This window comes from Pelmatolapia mariae, linkage group LG9 (genome assembly GCF_036321145.2).
Source record: "Pelmatolapia mariae isolate MD_Pm_ZW linkage group LG9, Pm_UMD_F_2, whole genome shotgun sequence".
In the NCBI taxonomy this organism is placed as follows: domain Eukaryota; kingdom Metazoa; phylum Chordata; class Actinopteri; order Cichliformes; family Cichlidae; genus Pelmatolapia; species Pelmatolapia mariae.
This window is the reverse complement of record NC_086235.1, coordinates 21,225,703-21,249,482: the sequence shown is the minus strand read 5'-3', so window position 1 is coordinate 21,249,482 and position 23,780 is coordinate 21,225,703. Positions and strand designations below refer to the sequence as shown.

Sequence of the window (23,780 nt, the reverse complement as noted above, 5' to 3'; positions counted from 1 at the left end):
GTGTTTTAATGAGAATATTGATATTTGGCATCAGTGTGTATTGAAAGTATTTCACATGAGGAAGTGATTAGTTATGTTGCTGCTTTGATATTCTGTCCCACCCTTAATGTGAAAAAAAAAAAAACGTCTTTAGATGTTGGACCGCTGTGAACCATACAGAGGTCTGACTTAGTGTGCTGCTTGTAATTCACTTATGTTTCAGCAGAGATGACAAAAAGCTGTGTTTTTAAATTTTCTGTGACAGCCACACCTTCACATAATTTGTATCTACAAAACATTTCTAAATTTTTTCAGGTACAACAATATTAATGAATCACTGATTAGCGTGTGAAACATTTATATGCATCGTAAACAGCAAAGCAAAAATAAAATGCTCAGAATACAGGTAAAGAAAATGAAATACCAAATGAAAAGGCGACTGTCATTGACTTGACATTGCTGAGTGTTGTCATATACAGTTCTTGGTACTGTTCCATGGATACCAGGGAATCTAGATTTCTTTTTTCCATTGAACTAAGTTTCTCATCTTGGAGTGACCAATCTGGTTGCTCCTTGTGCTTGACCTTTTTTTTTCTTTTTCTTTTAGTGCTTTATTTTATTTTTTATGTATCAATTCGGATTTCCAAACTGTTTTTTTTTTCTTTTTTAAAAAAATGGAGCCACAATGAGTTTCTTGGGTAGAGATATTTTAGCCCTTTTAACCTCATATTTTAACCTCAATTATTTCAGCCTGAGCTAGTGTCTTCAGTTGGACTTTCACCCACTTCCAGGATTCTCTCATACATCTCTTTCTCTACGTCACCTGGCATCAAAGATCTTTCTTTATATAAAGAAATTAGCTAATGGCAGTAAATTTGATAGTAATTTTGTGTACGTGATTGTTTTTTGCACAGGGTAAGAATGTTTCCATGAAAATACTCATGAATGAGCCTCATTGATCCAGAGAGCTTGTGGTTTGTTCTTTGCAAACCTAAGCCATGCGGTCATGTTCTTTTTAGAGAGAAGAGGCTTTCTCCTCGCAGCCCTTCCAAACAAACCACACTTGTTCAGTCTTTTTCTAATCGTGCTGTCATGAACTTTAAAATTCAACATGCTAACTGAGGCCTTTTTTTGTTTGATTGTTTATTCGTTTGTTTGGTTTTTTGCAAATTCTTTGACCATATTTTGGGGTGAATTTTCTGGGACATATACTCCTGGAAAGATTGTGGCATTGTACTAACCCACACCGCTTCACTCCGTAAAATTGCTAAACGTGTGCATTTAGAGGTGTTATTTATGCTCGCCATTTTAACAGCAGTCTGTCTTTTTCTCTTCCTATTCATCTTTCCCTGGCTGCCTCTCCCAGTCAAACTCTCCCACTTAGTCTCTCGTTCCATAATCCTTTTCTTTCATGTGAAGAACAGAGCTTCTCTTAGCATCAGGCGGTAATTCAGCCTCAAACCTATTCTCCATGCCTCTTTGATGCACACATTAGTCCCCGTGAGTGTGTGTGTTCTTTTGTGCAGTCCACTCCATCTTCTAAAATTTCCACATTGTTTCCTTTGGTAGGCAGCAGGGCTCAAATGAGTCTCTGTTTTCGTATCGTTTGTCTGAAGCCATCACTTCAGAAAGGGCTCCACCTTTTTGTCAAACGCTTTCTGAGGAGCTGATCATCGTTTAAATTTTGATAAAAGAGTGATTGTGTTTGTTTAGTGATTGGGGAATTTATTGAGGCCTTCCTTCCTTCTCCTTCTGTTGTGACCTTCGTGATGTATTCAGATGAGTACTTAGCGAGCATGTCAGACCACTTTGACTGAGTGCGCTGAGGCCTGGCAGTTCACAGGCTTTGGCTCCCAGAATGTTATTTGTACAGTGTAATTGTCTGTTTGGATAACATAACGACGTCTGATATTCTCTTGGAAATTTCTGCTTACATTCTGTATAGACAGATTTAATGTTTTGGGATTACTGAAAAACAAACACTTCACTCAGATTCTTTTTGTGCAATGTGCACTGCATGGCTGCCTCAGCTCAGAAAAAGAGAGAAAAGAAACTCTTTTTTAAACTAAGGAACAGTTAGTCAGTATCACAACAGGATGTATCAGCAAAACCAGAATGTTCAGTTGTGAATCAGCAAATATTGCTACTGTCTTTATCTCACTTGCTTACTGGTTTCTTTATATGCGTGTTTTCCTCCATTCCCATACAGGTGAAGGTGAATAATGAGGTTGCCACGGGAACAGGGCCCAACAAGAAGGTTGCCAAGCGGAATGCAGCTGAGGCTATGCTGCTACAGCTGGGATACAAGGCCTCCACAGTCCCTCAGAACCCGGCTGAGGTAAAAACGCCTTCGCCAGCTTGTATATTTCATATCTGTTTTATATACAAGCCTCCCACTTTGCTGCACAACTGTTTATTTATCTTACTTCCTGACTGGTAGTAGTTGTATATTGTTGAATGTTATTTGAAGTTTTAAAAGATTCTACATAATGGGGGGAAAAATAAATCACACAATTAATTATACAGAAGGTTTTGTTCACAGCCGTTTTAGAAATGTAAACTTTCCCAGCACTCGTTTCTTATACTACATCTATAAATTATCTCATTTGTTTCATAATGATATGAATGTATCAATATGATCCACAGATTACATTTGGTTCAGATTTCTTGTAGCTACTAAAGTGAAAACATGTTAAAACTGTTGAAGAGGTGGACACTTTATTAGTTATACCTTGATAGCACTAAGCTGGCCCCCCTTTTGCCTTCAGAACTGCAATAATTCTTTGTGGCACAGATTAATCAAAGTGCTGGACACATTCCTCAGAGATTTTGAACCACATTGGCATGACGTCATCACTCAGTTGCTGCAGATGTTGTCAGTTGCACATCCATAATGTGAATCACATCCCAAAGGTGTTCTGTTGGATTGATTGTGAGGCCATTTGAGTACACTGAACTCATTGTGACGTTCAAGAAATACATTTGTGATTTTTTGAGCCTTGTGACATGGTGTAATATCCTGCTGGAAGTAGCCATCAGAAGATGGATATTGTGTGGTCATAAAGAGGTGGACATGGTCAACAACAGCTCACCTTCCTAGTCAAGTAGGGTGTGGCATTAAAAATATGCTCAGCTGGTACCAAAGGACCTATGAAAGTATGGAAATGCTAAAAAATATCACCCACACCATTATACCACCACCAGCTGCGTGAACCATTGAAACAACCCAGGGTTGATCGGTGTTTTCATGTTGTTTACATGAAATTATGATCCTGCCACTTTTCCAATCTTCTGTTCTGCAATTTTGGTGAGCCCTTGTGAATTGTAGCACCTGTTTCCTGTTCTTATCTGACAAGAGTGGCACCCAGTGTGGTCTTCTGCTGCTGTAGCCCATCTGCACCAAGGCTCGATGTGCATTTAAAGATGCTGTTCTGCATACCTTTGTTGTATCAAGTAGTTATTTGAGTTACTGTTGCCCTCCTAGAGAACTGGTACTCATTTTCTCTTTTTTGGACCATTCTCGGGATGGTCGGAAGTTTCTGGAATACTTAGATACTTAGACCACCCTGTGTGGCACCAACAACCATGCTACGTTCAAAGTCACATAAATTTCCTTTTGGGTACCTAATATAATGGCTAATGAGTGCAACATAAATGTATAGTATGTAGTTTGCTTTAGGTTACTTAATTACAGACACTCATGAGTTATTCCAATGGGTTTTTATTTCCTCTGTCACTTTTCTGTTTGCCTATCAAGGTCTGGGCTGCAGGGGGCAGCTGTCTAAGCAGAGACACCCAAATAATAACACTTTGCAGTTGTTATTAGCATCAGAGCTAGAAGAATGGTGATAACGGATGGTACCTATAAAGCTGTATGCAGAAGAACTACATTAGGAAACTTCATGCACTGCCCTGACTTTATCTTATCTCTACAACGCCGCACAGTAATTCTGATACTCAATTCCCAGATTTATCTCAAATCCCAGTGCTGCTGACCTATTATACAACCCGTTCAGCTTCTCTGAACCATGTGTGTTTTGCAAGCAACCATTGATCACCAACATCTTTTTTCACCTCGTTGGTTTTTAAGCTCAAGGGAGCAGAATCAGATAGAGTTACATAACCAGTCTCTCTGTAGAATGTTAATTGTTCCCCAGACAGCTCATTAGTTTGATATATGATGCTACATATACTGTATGTATACTATTCAGAAAACCAAATCTTAGAACTAAAGGAGAGTTAAACATGACATGCTCCGAAGAAAGCGCATCTCAGTTTGCAGCCAGTAATTTCCTTCCTTTTAGTTTGATTTCCTCAGCTCTGGCATTAATTACTTTGATCTTCTGTGTAGTTACTGCTACTGAGACTTCAGCAGAGGAGTTTTTCAAAGTTTTAAACGTTCTGCACACTGAATGCCCCACTTACACGAGTCTCCAGGGGAATGTCAAACGTTACAGACATGTAATCAAATCCATCATTGGATGCTTCATTCTTTAGTCCTATAAACCACTGTGTTTTGTTTTCTAAGGTTTCAGATATGTGAGTCTGCTGTTATGGAAATAAGCAGTGAGTCTCCCTGTTTAAGCTAATTTCTGGCAAGAGGTGAGACCTGTCTGGTTACACTCAAGAAACAATATTTAGACAGAACAAAGTTATTGGCCGATACGTGACTCTGCAATAGCTCCACAACTCCGACAACATCTCTGTACAAATTAGTTAAACGCCTTACTTTTCTTTTGATCTCAGACAACCCAGAGCTCTGTAGCTTTTGTAAGATAGGTTGTCTTTCTTTCGAGCGCTTTCTCTCACTCCGTCCTTCCATTCCTCCTTTCTCTCTGTTCGCTGTGAGCTCTCTTGCACTGAAATTCCACTGTAGCGTGGGTGAATTTGTTTACAGCAATGTCATCTCCTCAGCTGTCACACATTTGAGAAATGATTTGTTTGTGTTTCACATGTGTTTGTGGCTGTGTGTGTTTGTGCAAGCAGACGCACACACCACAGCAGAAGTAACACATTGAATAGGAGCCTCTTTTTTTTGTTACCAAACATTGACAACCCCCCTAATTAAGTAGCTGGCCTAGAGACACTAGGCTCCTTAAGCATCCCCTCCTGTGAGCACTCGTCTCTTTGTTGACCAAACAGTAGGAAGGAACTTGTCTGACATGCGTGAAGAAGCTGTCTGTTCAAGAATCTACATCTCTCTTACCTCCCCCTTCTCTCCTTCTCTCCACATCACTACAGATGGACAACAAAGGCTGGAATGGACAAAAGGCGTCTTTTACTGAAGCGACAAGCAACAGTGAGTATCGGCACGTCTCCCCGTGTTTCTTTCCATTTCCTTCTCCTCCTCCTCTCTGGCTCTCCATCATTCCCTCCATCCTGCAGGTGGTTTTAGCCACCGAGATGGCCCGGCGTTTAATCTCTGTGACTGGTCAATGGGCCTCTGACTGTCAGCTTAATTGGCCGTGCATCCTCGTGGGGAGCCTGCGAATTCAGGCTCATTCACACAGGCTTACAGGGCCGGCACACAGAGGCCCTCCGGGGAGTCCCTCCGCTGCCTTCCTGTGCAGAAAACATAGCCTTTCACTCAGGATTAACACACAAGTGCGCAGGAGTATAGGGTATGTGCACATACACATACCCTTAATCCTCAACACATAGAGACACTGCAACTGTCATATATGTTTACAAAGTTTATCACATCAGTGGTTAAAGTAGTTAGCAGATTTCTCAAACTGATGAGACCAAAAACAAAATAGTAAATAAAATGTACACAACGCTAATTACACAAGGCTAGTTTGCTATAAAAGATTTTTAGACTATTTACTTGAGAAATGTTTTGCATTTGAGTAGTGATCTAGTAAAGGTATTTCCATGTGTGCTCATGCGGTTGCACTATCTGATCGGACATTAAACATTAAATAGAGCAGGTAACTGCTTGGTTTCCAGTGGACTGGGTAGATGTGATGTGTCCTGCCTCGAGTATGCTCTACCTAGCCAACACCCCATGATAAAAATGGAGTAATTTTCAGGTAGACTATCACCTGTTGTTCGTTAAATGTATGAAAGTAAACTGTTATACTCTAACCTGATTCCCCTGACATTGTCTGGCTTACATTATCCAGAAGGCCACTAATGCATCAGATAGCTGACTACCTGTGACTCTCGTGCTACAGGTTCTGGCTCAGCTTCCTTAGTAAAGTTTGTGTTGTAATTAGTTGCTAAAACAGAATAAGTAATTAATAAATCATTACAACTAGTATTACAGAATGTCAAACTAGTGCTAAAAGGGACCAAAGTAGTGGAAAAAACAGAAGTGGTGATATCCATGCTCTGGAATAAATGTTCAAAAAGGCATTCGGCAGTTAAAAGGTGCATTGAGTACACAAGATTAGTAGTAAATCACAACAGCAGTCAATTAATTGGTCCAGTGTGTAGGTCCAGCATGGACTACAATGAATGAACATACTTGAGTCTTATGGACTAAAGTCTTCCTCTAAATTTCTCACTAGCGAATAATCAAGTAAAAAATGTATACATGGCCTTGGCTTTGGTTTATAGTGAAAGACCAAAGCTAATGGCATCGCTCACTATAATTAGCAAATGTTAGCATGCTAACAGGCATGCTAACATAGTAAACATCATAGTAAACTATGATGTTTACCATCATAGTTTACTATGATGGTAAACATAGTTAACCTCCTAAACATCACCATGTTAGCCTTGCCATTGCTATTATATCTGGACAATGCCCAAGCCTGTTAATGTACAAACAGATACAAAGGAGAAACAGATCATTATCTCACCTTATGGACATCTTCAAAAGGTCAGCAAATGCAAAATACATTTCCTGTCTGGATTTATGTAAGATCTTACATAGGAATGTGATGGCCTTAAAGGACATTTTATTTATAGAAGAGGCTTTGTCTCAAAGGACTCTTCACTGAGAACCTTAAGGGTGTAATTTTAAAACAGCTGACCTCCATCAGTGTCTCTTGTTAAGTTGGTTGTCTTGTCTGTAATCAAAATAAAAAATAATGACGAAAATCTCACATTAAAGTCAAGAAGCTATTTCAAGAATTCACATTCTATTTTTAGTTGTTTTGTTGTCTCCGGAGCCTGGCAGTGGTGTTATTTTTCTAGTCGTGCCACATGTGGCATAAGTTGCGTACGTGTTTTTTTTTTTTTTTTTTTTAAATATTACGTGTGAAAGAAGTTTCCCAAGAATTAATTGTCATGGTGTTGCTTAAGCATGTAAGTATCTGAGCTTGATTATATTTTTGTGATGTCCTAGACTGAGTTTTAAAAAAGCAGCTGTTAGCAGTTTTAAACTAGGAAAGTAAATGCCAGCAGCTTGAGAAAGAGCAGTTTGTGACTCAAATGAACAATCTGTGAGATGTCGAGCAGCAGAGGGGAAAACAGATAGCTTTAATAGATTCAAATGTGCTGTCGTCACTTTGGTCTAATGGAGGGTTTTGGCAGAGCTCCGGCTCCCTGACATGGGGCATCCAGCTTCACTCTGGAGAGGAGAATGGATGTCATGCTTAGCGTACTTATGTTGAGAGAGTAATCGCCCAGATTTGTTGCATTGCTCACTGCTGGTTTAGACTTGATAGGCAGGACCCAGATGAGAACTGAGCCCGTGCCACAATTTTTATAGCACTCAAATCTGTGATTTAGTCCAGTTTCTGAAAGATATATTATCTAAATTATATTTGTAGATAAATGATTGTTCTCTTGGAAAAACTATTTTGGTGGTTGTGGTTTCTATGGAAGCCCGAGCTTCAGTCATTGCCCAATACCTCCAGAGTAGAGCCTCTTGGGAAACAAAATCTTCCTTTTTTCGATGACTGTTCCTATTGTTGGCTTGGAGTGTGCCTTTGGTCCATTGCCATTTCCACTTAGTTTATCTCACACTCAGCATGAGGCTTAACTATCTGCTAATTAGCTCTTTAAAGTTGCCCAAACCGCACAACACTCACACGACGCTAATGTCTGAATAATGTTTATTGCATAAACACCATTTACAACTCATTCAAACAGATACAGCTGGTCTCAGTTTTCTGTGTGCGTGTGTCTGTCAGTGCTGAATGGAAGATGTTTCTTGTTTGTCTTTTGTTTTGACGTATAGTGTGAATAAGTAGAAGTCTGGCTGGGGGTGAAAAAAAAAAGGGTGCCGAAAATCCTTTCTTTTCCTCGCAGCTGTTCAAACTTTGCGAGTGTTTAAACAGGGCCCGTGTTTATAGGTGAATAAAATTAAAACTTTTAAACTTATAATCCTCAATATTTTAGCCATCTTTGTTGATGTAGCAACATCTGTTTTCAACTCTTTATAATGGCAGTGTTACTTATTGTGCGGATCTTTTCTGAATGAGACTGAGTTTTTCAGAAGCACGACAAAACAACTGCTCATCTCATTTTTTTCATTTTCTTTAATCTTATGAGTGAGAGTCCAAGAATAACTCATCGTGCAATACTATCACAGTGTGTCACCCATAGTCATCCCCCCCCCCAAAAAAAGCATAAATTCTCTACATTCACTACTACACTGTGTAGTCAGGATGGGTTTTATTTATATTTTTTTTGTTAAATTTTAATATACTTCAATTAATTTGCTTTCTTCCACTATTCAAATAATGCCACGAGAGAAAGCAATATGTTTGATTCCACCCCGTATTTTATATCATACAGATTTTTAGTGTAAAATGTGTAAAATTGTTAGAAAGCCCAGCCCTGAGTCTGAACCAAAGGAAGGTTACCATAGAAAAACTGCTTCAAATCTGTCTTCCTCAATGAATTTAGAATTGGCTCAGTCACACTAGAGTAAAACAAGGGCGGCAGTCTCTGTGCTGCTAAGAAAAATCACATTCAATATCAAGTGCAGGTAGTTGCAGCAGTCAGCTGCAATCAGAGGTTAAATGTGCAACGCCTGTAATGACTTCAATTCTAAGGTGGTTGCACCGGTCGTCTGGTGAGAGGCAACCTGTCTCTAAACAATCATGGCCTAACTGCACGTACTCTCAGATTTGTGAGCTGCCATGTAATTTGTAAATGCAGACAGACTGCCATTTTGCTATCAATCTGAGTCACCAATGAGTGCAGCACATCTGCAAGAGTGCCTATGTCATTTTACAGTTAAATTGCTTTCCTGCAGCAACTACATCACTATTTGTGGAGGAATTTCTATTTAAAATTGATGTGGTTCTGTCTGGACTGTTAATGTAAGTAGTTAATGCTAATTTTTGTTCATATAGATTGCAGCAGATTTGCAACAGAAGGCAACAGATTTACTACAGTTTCTCACAGCTAATAACCATATTTTTTACCAACAGTGACAGATTGTGTGTAATTGCCAGCTTCACCCCATTCAGCTGCAAACTGATAGCACACTGAGTCCGTCTTATTGCTGTTTTTCACCATCATGACGCACCAAAGTCACCTTGAAGACAGCAACTGAATCTGAGTGGTCGCAGACCTGGTCTCCGTCTTTGAAGCAAATGTTATAAAAACAAAAAAAACACAAAAGCCTAATTTCACGTGGTTGCAATCATTTGGTTGTGCCATGCTCTTCCCTTGTGTCACTGTACCGTATGTGGATATACCTATTTTCTCAAATTAACTCCAAACAGCATAGGGAGAATGAAGTCATCTCCAAAGTCCCTTATTACCTCAAGTGTTGAGGTAATAATCAGTTTCAGAGACATTCTCACTATTGGAAATGTTTAGGCAAGGGAGCTGCTTTGATAAATTGTGCAGGAGGACAGACACAGAACCCCAACTTGTACACTGTAAAGTCACCAAAGAATTATGAATTTACAAATTAGACTTTATACTATGGAGCAAGAAGGTCTCTAGTACCTAGGCCCCTGGGTAGTATCCACTCTGACTGTATTCCATATTTGCACTTGCTTCTTTCAGATGCCTAGAAAAGTAAAATATTTGTTTACTCCCAACCCTATTGGCTAGTTTAGTACACTTTCAAAAGAAAAAGAAAAAAACTCTAACCCAAAATGATCTTAGCCATGAACAAAGCCTGCAACAAAGGTCCGGACCATCAAAGTCCGGACTTGAATCCTATCCAAAGTTTTCGTGTGATGTCAGAGCTACTGGGACATGCCCACCTGACAGGCAGAAACAGTATTGCAGTTCTTTACCCTCCAGCTATACTTTCAACATTTTCAAGTTTAACTCAGCCAAAATGCCAGATAGTTGCTGTGCTATCGGATGGACTAATCAATGCACTAATGAACGTTTATGTATAGCTGCCAGAATGGTGTAGAAAATGGCACCAACATGTGAGCAAACCTCACCTAAACCTGCCAAATGAGGACAAATTGCATCAATCCCTGCTTCTTAACAGCAACTCAGGCTGTCAGTGGCGGCTCATTTAAACTGTAGGGATGATTTACCTGACATCAGAAAAATACTCGCTCAACTTTACTGTTATGACACGACAGTAATGTGATGATTAATACTACCAGATCTTTTCTGGCCCTACACTGTGAATGTCCAAGTCAACAAAACTAAAGATTTACATATAGTAGTTTGTTTGAGTTAGCTAGGTAACACTTACAATTACATCCAGATCGAAAATTCATGTAGCTTTCCTTACTTTAAAAGCTTTCATCCAGGCAGCAGTGTAGGGTGAATTTTCTTTTTACATACACATACAGATACACGTAGACATGACCAAATGGGTACTCTGGGAAAGACAATGCCACTTTTAGGGATTCAATAAACCTGCCAGGTTAAAGTATGGATGCAGTTTCTCTTCATATCTTTGTTTTTCCTCCATGGATAGATAATAATTGACGGCTAGGATGATGAGTCGGTCACATGACTGAAAATTTTGAATTGAGATGCTTTGACATGACCTTAAGCAGTTCATTCATGCTCAAAAACCCGCCAGTGTAGCTGAATTAAAAGTTTTGCAAAGAAGAATTCAATGTGAAAGACTAATTTCCAATTATTGCTAAGGCTTGATTGCAGTTCCTACTACAAAGGGTGGAACAACCAGGTATAAGGGTCATGGAACAATTACTTTTTCTCACTGCCATGTTTACAAGTCTTATTTTGTGTTGTGTCTTCAGGGTTGTTATTTGCGCCTTGGTCTTTTCTCATTGACACCTATCCCCTAAAGTAGCATACTGTGGTTTATTTTAATGTAGATGATAACAGTAGATCATATCATACTATCAGCCACAGTCATTCCTGTTGTCTGTCTTAAAAGACTGTTGGTCACAATTAACACAGTGTCACAATTTAAGAAAAAATAACTTATGCAAAAATATAAATCTGTTGCTGCTGTAATTTTAATTCAGTGCCAAAGGGGGTATACAGTCCTGTTATTAGTTACCAAGCACTGGTAAAATTATACTAAGACTTACATAGAAAGTTACATTTATAGGCTATCAGGAAAAAGGTTTTCTAGCATTTCCTAAATCTACACTTATAATAATGGCATTCCATTTACAGTCAGGCCGTGCGTTTTTATTGCAGTCTGCACTGTTATGGCATAAAAACAGGATATTCAAGTTTTTAGATTGATTGTTAATAGAAATTCTAGAGAGACTTTACTGTGTGATTTAATTATTGCTTCCAGTGAGTGGATACCTCAGGTCAAACAAATTTTAAATGGTTTGTTTTTGGCTCAATCCTGAAATTAGAGCAATTAGAGGTGCTGCTGGAGGTTATCATTGGCATTTTATTCATTGTGTGTCTGCTAGGTTAGTAGAAACCAGGCTAGGTTAGAGCGGAAAACTAAAAATCACAGGCCAAGGAAGAACCACAGTCCACATTTTAGGTGTAGCTCGAGATATATTTTTAAAACATTACCCACAGGCCTCTCCGTGGGGCCCAAAAGTGTTAGAGGGCCACAGAAGGCTGACAAACTTCACTCTTTTCCCCCCAAACAACAAGTGAACCATTTGCAATGGCATCTTAGTTGGAAAACTCACTACAGGGGCCCCATGTAGGGATGTGTGCAGAGGACACCAGCTGCTTCAGAATGTGAGGATGATATAGAGGCCTAATAAGCATTATTGTCAGCTGATTTTTTAATATTTTATGTATGTAACTGATGTGGCAAATATCATGTTCTTTGATCCATTTTCAGGTAGTTATAGCAGAAAAGGACATAAAGCAGGAAGGAACCCTTGAAAAGGTTTCAAAAACTCAGTTCTGTCGAAACATTTTTTTTAATTTAGCTTTAAAAGCTGTTGCATATTGGAAGCCCAAACATGGGTTAACTCTATTTTTGATCTTCTTCCATTTACTAGCCTGAGGTAACACAAACTCAATTTCCTACACATAACCAATGCTGTTATTGACGAGCTATGCTCCACACAAAGAATGTTTCTGCGTTATATAAGGCATAGTGGGAGAAAGTAGGTAAATATGTCAAGGGCTGTCCATTTATCCCTCTGTCTTTCTGTTCTTTCCGTTCCCAGACAAAACACCCACACACGCACCTCAGGCACCTACAACCCTCATTGTACTCTTTGTGTGTGTGCACGTCAGTGTCCTTTGCCCTATGTAAGCTCTGGAAGGCATTGCTACAACAAACAGGGTGGCTTAGAGACAGGAAGAGAGCAAAAAAAGAAAGCATAAGTAAAAGAAGTAAGAGGGTGATTTTTCTCCCTTCTATTCCCATGGGTCTTGCAGCACGGCTTTTCACTTGAGTTGCCACATTTCATTTCCTGCTGTTCATGTGTGTGTGTGTGTGTGTGTGTGTGTGTGTGTGTGTCTGTGCATTGTGTGTATGTGTAAGCTATGTGAAGGTCTTGCTCCACAGTGGTGATTTATAGCGGCGGGCTTCGGCCCTATCTGTTTTCGATCAGTCTCATGCTTGGCTCTGGCTTTCCTCCAATGCTCCCCTGGCCCACCGGACACCGAGTCTGGGTGGGACCCCTCTGCAACTGCCTGGAACCGGTACCACAAATAAGCTCTCCCTACTCCTCCGTTCCCCACTTCTCAGGCTCAGCCTGCTTTTCTCCCGCTCTCCCCTTTCACTAACTTTCTCCCACTTTATGTACACAATTTCACAATCACTGTCCAGCATCACGCGCAAACACATCCAGCCACTCTTGCTTATTCACTCCCACTGTCTCTCGTCCATTGTCTCACTCTTGTTGTTTCTTGCTCTCACGCTCTCGCTTACCATCTGACACCAGCTTTAAGTACTCAATCACATGCAAACATGCAAACACTCTCACATGCACTGGGCAGTCACAGAAACTCACATGGATCACATTGACTGCTCCCCCCCCCCCCCCAATTCTCTTTGTCCACTGCTGATGTCATGTTGGCTAACACCTTTCATTTTTTATGATGCTGCATTCAGAATGTGCAGGCCTGCAAGTTTTACTTGTGTAAATTCAAATTAAAGTTGTCATCATGATTGGGAGGAGGGGGGAAAAGTCCTAGCATTTGTGTCATTGTTGGCAAGGGGCCACTTGTTGTAGTACGAGCAATAAGTTCTGGATTTCATTTGTTTCCTTCAGCTTTTCTGCTGCTCTGGAAAGGAATGCAAACTTCATTGTTCATTATGGGAAATACTGTCAGCAGGTTCCCAGAAACCTTACACTAGAGTAAGCTACAATTGTGCAAAACTCTGTCCTTGTTTGTGTATTTCTGTCTGTGATTGTAAATGTTAACTGAAACAGGAAGTGACCTGTCAGTCAAGTGCTCGCTCCAGCGCTTTCTCCCAGCTGTTGGTCCATATGCACACACAAACAAGCCCACAGACATATGCACAGACACACAGACAGCTGGTCTTCCTGTCTCTGGTGACCTTGGCTGGGCTTGGAGGCTCCTCATGGGTTTCACATTCACTCATCCCCACATCCTCTTCCATCTGAACGAGCTGCCAGCTCATCCTCCTTCTTTTATCCTCTCTTTACAATTCCTTGCATTCTTTTAATGCCTTGTACTCCTTCCTTTCACTTTCACCACGGCCACAGAGTAACAAACGTATTGAATCCCAACCCACGGGCATTTCGTGCTTCCGCAACACTTTCAGGTCAGTGCTATCAGAGTCCAGAAAGCTTTAAAATGGTGCTGTTGTGTTCAGCTGGCTAGAACTACAGCAAGTATTGTCCAGTTTCACTTGTTAGACCACAAAGGTGCCTCGGCCAGACCATTTGGGACATTTCCTCATTATTTTCAAAATAATATAACAAGAACCTTTTTTCTGAGACTAAACTTCCTTTGAGGTTCGGGTGGGTCTATGTTTGAAGACATAATAACTGGAGCAGGATGCCAGTGAAGTGACGGTGCTGTTTTCCATCAAAGATGAAGTCATAGACGCTCTGTTGATATTGGTGGATGCTCCGTTTGTGTCTCTGTGTTTGTGTTTGAGAGTGAGAAAGAAAGAGGCTGTGTGTGTGTTTCCCAGCAGACGCTTTGATAGTGCTTGGACCTGCCAAAACACAAGTAACTGTCAACTATGTTTGGTGATGAAATGCCAGTTTAGGAGCTCACACTTGTAGGCACACAAATGGACACAGTTGGGCACCCACATAGACAAACACTCCTTGGTATTGTCTTATTGTAAGTGGCTAAGGAATCTGTATTCATGAGATTTCAACGCTTAATTATGAGATCCATAATAACCTTTTTCTCTGTTCTCTTTCCTAATGTCATTCCTTTATTCTGTTTTGCCTCTTTTAACTCTTTATACTTTGTGTCCATTTATCTATTCATACTAACATCTTTTTTTTTAATCTTCATCTCCCTCCCTTCCTCCCCTCCTTCTTGACCCCTCCAGCCCAAAAGGGTCTGCTCCACCTAAGCCCAGATGTCTATCAGGAGATGGAGGCCAGTAGAAAGCAGGGTGGCAGTGCTCCGGGCCCCGGGAACACCAGTAGCAACTCCGTTAACTACATGGCATCAAAAGACATGGGGCCCTGCTCTGCCCCGCTACCCCCAGGACACCCTTCTTATTACAGTGGCTCATCCTCCTCACCCAGTCCAACCGCTACCATGGCCAGGGAGCTGCTGCTGAACGGTCAGTCACCCACAGCCGAAGCCTCACTGCCCATGAAGGGGAAGAACCTGGCCTGTGGTGTCTCGGTGCAGCCAGCACAGCAGCTGGACTACCTGGCTCGCATCCAGGGCTTCCAGGTAAGATGCAAAAGAGGTGAACCTCTAAAATTTCTGTACATCTAAAAAATAATTTTAATTACATGGTAAGTGGCCTGTGTTATGCCCTACTTTTGCAGTCTTACCAGACATTTTTTATTGGCAGTAATATAGGTGAATTCATTAAATGTGTGACTCTGTCACTGGAAGTACCTCAGCATAGTTAGTACAAAGTTCAGATTGGGGAAACTTACTTGGATGAGAAAACAAAAGCAAACGATTAAACTACCCATGGTTTCCATTGTACACAGTTCATAGACATTCTGGTTCAAATTTTAACCAGCTTTAATTACCAGGGGGTTTCCCACAAGAAATTGGTTGTCAGATGTTGTTTTCTACTGCAGAGCAAACACCAGATGAGCTGATTTGGACAGATCCTGATGGCTCTCATTTGTTACTTTTTTGTTACATTTTATTAATGTTAGTTTCTTGGTAAATATTTAACCTGTCACCCTTTTCCTTCTTCACATTTACATAGCCTTAATAAGTGAGTGGCATGATATTACAGCTGTTTACTGTTTACAGCCTTATTGGTTGTCTGACAGATTTTGTTTCATTTCCATTGGACACACTCTCAGATCTCAACATGCAGTTTCTTCTTGGCGCAGAATAAAATAGGATGTTGACTTCTTTGCTCCTAGGAAAAATTGGTGCTTGCCCATTGATTACATTAAAATCTTTAGCATTTTTGAGGCAACCAACTGGTTGCCCAGAGAATAGAACACTCAACCTCTGGGCAACTACTTTTGATAGCAAGGTGATTGCACAGGTCACCTAGTGGGAGGAAGCCTGTCTCCAAATAAAACACCTGAGTCAGCAACCCAGTATCACACCAACATGTGTAATAGACACGCTGGTCCACCGTGTCCATTTCATGCTTTGCCTCTCCAAAACATGAAATGGAAACGCATGCAGATGTTGCATTTCCAGCAGGGGAAGATAATATCTTTAAAGCCAACAAGTTGCTAGTGAGCAAAAATCATATAAAGTGTGTTCCAGGGTCCTTAATCATCAGAAACGATTAAGCTAGGCGGCTAATATGTATATACGTGTAAATATGTTATTAATATCTGTTTAAACACTTTCCTGTGATTTTTTTGTATGTTGGCTTGAAATAAAATATATCTCTCTGCTGTTACTGCAACTTCTGCATGCATGTCCATTTCACATTTTTTGAGAGGCAACACGTGAAATGGACACTGTGGACCAGCATATCTATTACACACTTTGCTGGATATCTGGTCGGAGTCGGTCTCTACCAGTGAGCATAACCAGTTTCTGTCTTTCTTTGCAATAGGGGTCGACTCAACTGGTTACCAGCTGGTTTTATTCTGGTTATATTCCTATCAAAAAGGAAGGTTGTCACCCATGTCATTTTGTTGCTAAATCGTCATCCTGTAGCTACTGCACTGCTATATATAGAGGAATTTCTGCTCCAGATCTATGAGGTTCTGGCTGGACTCCAAATGCAAGTTGTTAATATGAAATTCTGTTTAATGTGAATTTTTGCATATGTAGATGCCAACAGATTTGAGGTTTTCACTGATTTTTCATAGTTAATCGCCATATCATTACAAACAGATTGATGCATCAAGACAGCAGCAATTAGACAGAGTCGGTCTGCTGCTATCAGTCTGCAGTTAAATGGGATCGAGATGGCAATTACATGCAATATGTTTGTGATAATATGGCAATTAACTGTGTTAAATCAGTGAAAATCTCAAATCTTTTGGCATCTACATATACAGAAATTCACAATTCGCTTTGACGATGCCAAATGAACGCAAGCAAATTTGATCACCATCTTTGAAGCAAATGTTTCAAAGTTAAAAAAAAGTTCAAAAATCTAAATCTTCCTGTTTTGCTCAGTGAACTTTCTTGCTGCTTTAACCTTTATTATTCTTGTGGAATAAATTCTTGTCATTTAAACTGGATTCAATTATGTCATAAATTTAATAATTCCAACTAAAAAAAGTGAAAGACACCCGCCCCTCCTTCTCCTCCAGCACTACACCCATACAGTAATCACACATGACATGACAGATGTTAGCATGACCATGCATAAATATGATCATATACTTGCACATGCACAACAACTGTGTCCAAATTCTTCTCCCTCTAGAACAGTGCTGCAAATAAAAATGTGTTCTTCATCAGCCGTGTGTTTATAAAGAAGATATTTGGACAGTTAAAAAGAAAAATGAAAATACACATTTAAAGTATGTGCTGGAGGTTGCCGAGTCTACAGTATCATAGAGTCATCACAGCGGTTGTCCTACAGCACAGTGGGACTTGTGTGTGGAGCGTACAACCTAGAACTGCTCGATAACACCCTATCCATTTTCTGTTTCTCACATTATTGGCACGCCGAGGATTTAAAGCTGGAACTAAACCTCACAGGTGTTTCTGTCAGTATTAGACTGGACGCACAAATACACTTGCTCTTAGGTCTTTGTGCGTCCAAGAGGGAGACAACCCGCTGTCTGTTTTAATCTGTCCCGGCCGATCTGCTGCACATACCTCGCCACTGATACCAGCGCCTGCTCATTTAAGCTGCAGATGCTTTTTATCAGTTTGAGCGAAAACATTTTATCTTAACCTGCTGAGGGTTCCTTTGAAAGGCCTTTGTTATTGCTCTGAGCCTTCCTGTGTGTGTGTAACCTGAGAGAGCTCTGCTGCCTGGCCAAGCCCAGACACACTTGTACATATGCGCAAATACACACACACACACACACACACACACAGCAGGTTCTGTTTAGTGGAAATGGAAGAGCTGGGCAAAGCCTGTGTGTAAAGTTTAAGTTGGTGTTGTTGCCAAACATTACAAACTGTAACCCATTTAACATTGCTGCAAATATATTTGTATGTTCATCCTCCCATGCGTTTCTGTGAATAAATACACAAACCATAATCAGTGTACTCACATATTTCCGTGTGCTTGTGTGTGTGTGCATGTGTGTGTGCGCATTTCTTAAGTGAGGAATTCAGGCTGTAATTGAGACACGCAGACAATATGTGTTCTATTGAGGGGATGTTTCATATCATGTGGGTTTGTAATGAGAACCTCTGGTTGCTTACAGAGCCATGCTAGGCAGGCTTTTTAAGGCTTATGTATTCTTATGTGTTTTTGCGGGCCAAATCACCACAGATTTCAAATGTTTTTGCCAAAAGCTGCACTTGTCTGCTTTTCCAGTGGTCACGTAATGTGCTGCTTTGTGTTGAGCCGTCTTCCTGTCAGCCATACTCAACAGCAAACGAGTAGTCAAATCCACACTAAGATCTTTTTAGCAATTTAATATTAATCTGCTTGTCTGATGTATAATTATTAGAAAAATGTAATTATGTCATCCAAGTGAGCGGATTACAGAGACCTCCTAGTGGTGGATTAAAGGAACAAAGCAAAAACGAAGGACATTCTCATAGTGTCTGTTTCATCCATCCAGCGCTGCAAACAAAAGCCGGAGCCTACCTGCTAAGCCCCACTTTGATTTGATTGGAAAATGGCCTCTAGTGGAAGCTCCGATTGGTTAAGCAACAGTGTGTTGTACTCATGCCAGCTTGGAGCAAGGATGCTGTCACTTATTCCAGCGTTTTTGTACGTATGTGTGTCTCTGTGTATTTGCTATTAATTTGGCTAGTGTGTTGTTGGCACGCTGGGTATGTGTGCTGGAAGTGGGGCAGAAACAAAACAAAGCAGGAGGTAATAGACAACACATGGAACAGGATGAAGAAGTGAATGAAAGCTACGTAACAGATTCTCAGTTTCTGTGTCCATGTACCTTTTTTCTGGCCTACTACCTCTATCATGTTTCTGTATGTTATGTCCATTTCTACGTGTTTGACTCTGGTAGTCACCACTCAGTTATTGCTGACCGCCTCATATTATTAAATGTTACCTCAGTAAGAAATGAGCAGGGGAAAAAGTTTATATAAGAGATCGGTGATTGATGGAATGCTAATGATGTTTTTTCCCATCAGCTCCACATGGTGCCATGGTACACATCTGGACCACAACAGATCTGCTGCTGTGGACCTGATTTATTCCTCCTCATGCCTTCATACCTGAATTTTATTTTTTTAAACTAAGCAGGCATTTATCAGAGCGGCACTTTCTGCTTGGCAGGATTTCACATATTTAAAAGTCGATAAATGAAAAAGAAGGGAGTATAAATGTTATCAAAAGTAGTCACATGTGTGCACCAATATTGAGTGTTTCAGCAGAAATTGAATTCAGCAGAAAATTCCTTTTTCAATAATAACTTTGGCTTTTCTTTATAAAATGTTTTCAGTCTACTTGCAGATTTATTTTCAAGATACTCACCTAATGCATTCCTGGTACTGGGATGTTTGTGAACAGGTTATGGAGTCACTAAGCATTCAGTCTACAGCAGTATTTTCCTTGAATTTTGCACATTTTAGATACTCCACAAGCTACTGGTCAAACTGACAGCTCATGTCACACTTGGCAGAATGTTTTGGGGCACAATATCGCGCTTTCAGGTTGGCCTCATTTGTAGTTATGTGCAAGCGCTTCAGGTCATGTTTCATGATTGTGTAGCAGGAGTAAAATGCAAGCCATTACTCTGCCTCTCCAGACAGTTGGGTCGTTAAAATATGAGAATATCTGTTCGGTCAGGTGCAAACAAGACAAGGCAGTACTGAGAGAAACTGGGTTTTACTACTTAAAAAAATCTAATTTTTCAGTTTGAAGTGTAAGAATGGGCTTCTCTGTAAATAAGGTCCACTATGATGGCAATGGTAATAGTGTTTTGCTCTTCATACTCTTAAAACCCTAAGCTACAGTCAGGTCCATAAATATTGGGACATCAACATAATTCTAACATTTTTGGCTCTATACACCACCACAATGGATTCCAAATGAAACAAACAAGATGTGCTTTAACTGCAGACTGTCAGCTTTTATTTGAGGGTATTTACATCCAAATCAGGTGAACGGTGTAGGAATTACGACAGTTTGTATATGTGCCTTCCACTTCTTAAGGGACCAAAAGTAATGGGACAATTGGCTTCTCAGCTGTTCCATGGCCAGGTGTGTGTTATTCCATCATTACCCCAATTACAATGAACAAATAAAAGGTCCAGAGTTCATTTCAAGTGTGCTGTTTACATTCGGAACCTGTTGCTGTCAACTGCCAGGATGAGATCCAAAGAGCTGTCACTACCAGTGAAGCAAGCCATCATTAGGCTGAAAAAGAAAACAAACCCATCAGAGAGATAGCAAAAACATTAGGTGTGGCCAAAACAACTGTTTGGAACATTCCCAAAAAGAAGCAACGCACCGGTGAGCTCAGCAACACCAAAACACTAGGAAGACCACGGAACACAACTGTGGTGGATGACCGAAGAATCCTTTCCCTGGTGAAGAAAACACCCTTCACAACAGTTGGCCAGATCAAGAACACTCTCCAGGAAGTAGGTGTATGTGCGTCAGAGTCAACAATCAAGAGAAGACTCCACCAGTGTGAATACAGAGGGTTCACCACAAGATGTAAACCTTTGGTGAGCCCCAAAAACAGGAAGGCCAGATTAGAGTTGCCAAACGACATCTAAAAAAGCCATCACAGTTCTGGAACAACATCCTATGGACAGACAAGACCAAGATCAACTTGTACCAGAGTGATGGGAAGAGAAGAGTATAGAGAAGGAAAGGAACTGCTCATGATCCTAAGCATACCACCTCATCAGTGAAGCATTGTGGTGGAAGTGTCATGGCGTGGGCATGTATGGCTGCCAGTGGAACTGGTTCTCTTGTATTTATTGATGATGTGACTGCTGACAAAAGCAGCACGATGAATTCTGAAGTGTTTCGGGAAATATTATCTGCTCATATTCAGACAAATGCTTCAAAACTCATTGGATGGCACTTCACAGTGCAGATGGACAATGACCCAAAGCATACTGCAAAAGCAACCAAAGAGTTTTTGAAGGGAAAGAAGTGGACTGTTTTGCAATGGCCAAGTCAATCACCTGACCTGAATCCGATTGAGCATGCATTTCACTTGCTGAAGACAAAACTGAAGGGAAAATGCCCCACGAATAAGCAGGAACTGAAGACTCTTGCAGTAGAGGCCTGGCAGAGCATCACCAGGGATGAAACCCAGCGTCTGGTGATGTTCCAGACTCCAGGCTGTGATTGACTGCAAAGGATTTGCAACCAAGTATTACAAAATGAATGTTTGAATTATGGTTCTTATTCTGTCCCATTATTTTTGGTCCCTTAAGAAGTGGGAGGCATATTTGCAAACTGTTGTAATTCCTACACAATTCACCTGATTTGGATGTAAATACCCTCAAATAAAAGCTGACACTCTGTAGTTAAAGCATGTCTTGTTCGTTTCATTTGGAATCCATTGTGGTGGTGTATGGAGCCAAAAATGTTAGAATTGTGTCGATGTCCCAATATTTATGGACCTGACTGTATATCGGCAGATAGAGTGAAAGGGGTAACTTTTTTTCAGCAAAAGTTAGAATTTACACCCTTCCTGAGTTTGTATCTTGGATTTGCAGTGGGACACATGACAGAATCACTTTCTTAAGTGTAACTTAACCTGCAGAATTCTTACATTAAAGCATAACATATTAGATTACTTGATGTTTCCCAAACCATTCACAGAATCACAGTAAAAGGTGCACATTGAAATGTACAAATATGTAACCACTCATTGGATTAAAAAACTGATAAGGTCTACTTACTTGGGTATGCATTACAGTGGGCAGAGATCAGCACACTGCACTGCCATTCCAGCCTGTGTCTAGAGTAGTTGATTTGTATCTACTGTGTCTATCAGTTCTGTCCAAAGCAATAACACAGCAGAGATATTAATCAGCTGAGTTATTTTATCTAGTCACGGCAGGCTTAACTTGGAAGATGGATTTGGAGAAAATGGAGGGATGTAGTTGTTGCCGTGCTGGAGGCAGAACCTTTGTGGGGGGAAATCCCATGTTAATGAAAACACTATCCTTGGCGAGTGACTGGTGTTGATATCCATTCAGTGCAGTTCCCAGGATTTCTCACACTTATACGGTATTTGTTCTTCTCTCTACGCTTCCCTCTTTGGCTTTGCAGAAAAACCACTTCAAATGGTGCCGTCTCCACCTCGTACCCACCCTGGCACTTTCTACACCACTCCCTTTCCACCTTTCCCTCTTCTCCAATCTCCATTGCTCACTCTCATCTCTCTGTATCAACATCAAACGCCTGATCTGGTACAAACGTTCAAAGACTCTAACAGTTTGTTTCCAACTTCCTTGTCATCATCTCATCCCTCTATTCTCTGTTTACTCTGGGATTTGCATTAGAAAATACATTTTGGGATGGCTAATCCCTCCACGTTTGATTTCCGCGGCAGGGTGATGGCTTCCAGCTGCGCTCTGCGGCATATTTGTGTGAAGAGCGATCTTCGAAAACAAGTTTTGTCGGTGGTATAAATCAGACCACTAATGCTGTGCTGGCTCGGCGCGCAGTCTCTGCTTACATGGTGGCCCTCCGTATGCGTGTTAGTGGATATGCCTGCGTCTGTGTGCTTGGCAAAACTGAGTGATGATGTTTTTACACCACAATCAAGCCCATTTGCAAACCTTTAAATCATATACCCTCAAGTGCGAGCACAGCATATTGCAAATTTGAATATGCAGCATAATCGTTTTTTACTCGCCTTTGTTCTCTTGTATTTTGATAGTATTGATCATATTTCATGTAATTCTCAAAACTACACTGTGATTGCAGTTTTGTGTCAGTGCAGGCTTAGCATTAGGAGACTGAGGGCGTGTTAACCGACCGCTTTGATTCCCAAACAGTTATTTATTTTTATTTTCTTCACATAAGCCGCCGTTCTCAGAAAGTCTCCAGCCTGGATGCTTCTATTCATTGTGACTCCTTCTCAACTGAGTGAGCTGTTTCACAAGCTGCAAACAAAGTCACAAGTGATTTGTTGACAATTTAATGATATAAAATCACAGAATGAAAATGCCCCTTTTGTGTTGTGTTTCTGTCCCCAAATCTCTCTGGATATTTGGTTCGTACTATGATAACTGTGACCACAGAACAGCGTAACGTTACAATAGCAATTTCATGAATGTTTTCTTTTATCACTTAAAAACATTCTGCGCGACTTGTGGCAATTTTATTTTAGCACTGAGAAAACAAACACTATCCATTTTTACCTCACCGACCCTGACAATCCAAACCCCGGTTGCAAAGACTTGTCTTAGGATTGGTGGGACGTCAGCAGAGATGCGGCTGCTGGCCCGATCTGTTGCGGTGAAGAGACAGTGGTCGTGAAAGCAGAGCTGCTGATTTAAGTTAATAGATGCTTCCATCCTCATCCGCGGCCACGAGCTGTGGGCAGCAAATTAAAGAATGAGATTACAATAAAGTGATCATTTTTGAAGTTGTAAAAAAACATTGGCTTTTACACAAGTTACAGAAATACCCATAATAGCTATCTTAATGCTCCTAAATATGAAACTACAGTAAGTGACAGAGTAGTCGTGGACTGCTGACTATAGTTTCATTCTTACATTTGAGTGGTATCAGTCTCTTGAAGGGAGGTAAGGGTATTTCCCAAAGTGTCTGCTATCTCTTTACTAAATGAAGGTGTGTCTGTGTGTGTGTCTGTGTGTATCTAGTTGTTTTGGTG

At 40.6% G+C, this 23,780-nt stretch overlaps 1 protein-coding gene across 1 annotated transcript in view; it reads left to right on the top strand.

Annotated features, from left to right (window-relative positions):
- The window catches only part of stau2 (staufen double-stranded RNA binding protein 2), a 103,472-nt gene that overhangs the window by 41,662 nt on the left and 38,030 nt on the right, over window positions 1-23,780 (top strand). The window contains exons 10-12 of the mRNA XM_063483882.1: window positions 2,189-2,317; window positions 5,221-5,278; window positions 14,747-15,102. Of these exons, the coding sequence (XP_063339952.1) occupies window positions 2,189-2,317; window positions 5,221-5,278; window positions 14,747-15,102 (543 nt within the window). The remainder of the gene's footprint in view (window positions 1-2,188; window positions 2,318-5,220; window positions 5,279-14,746; window positions 15,103-23,780) is intronic.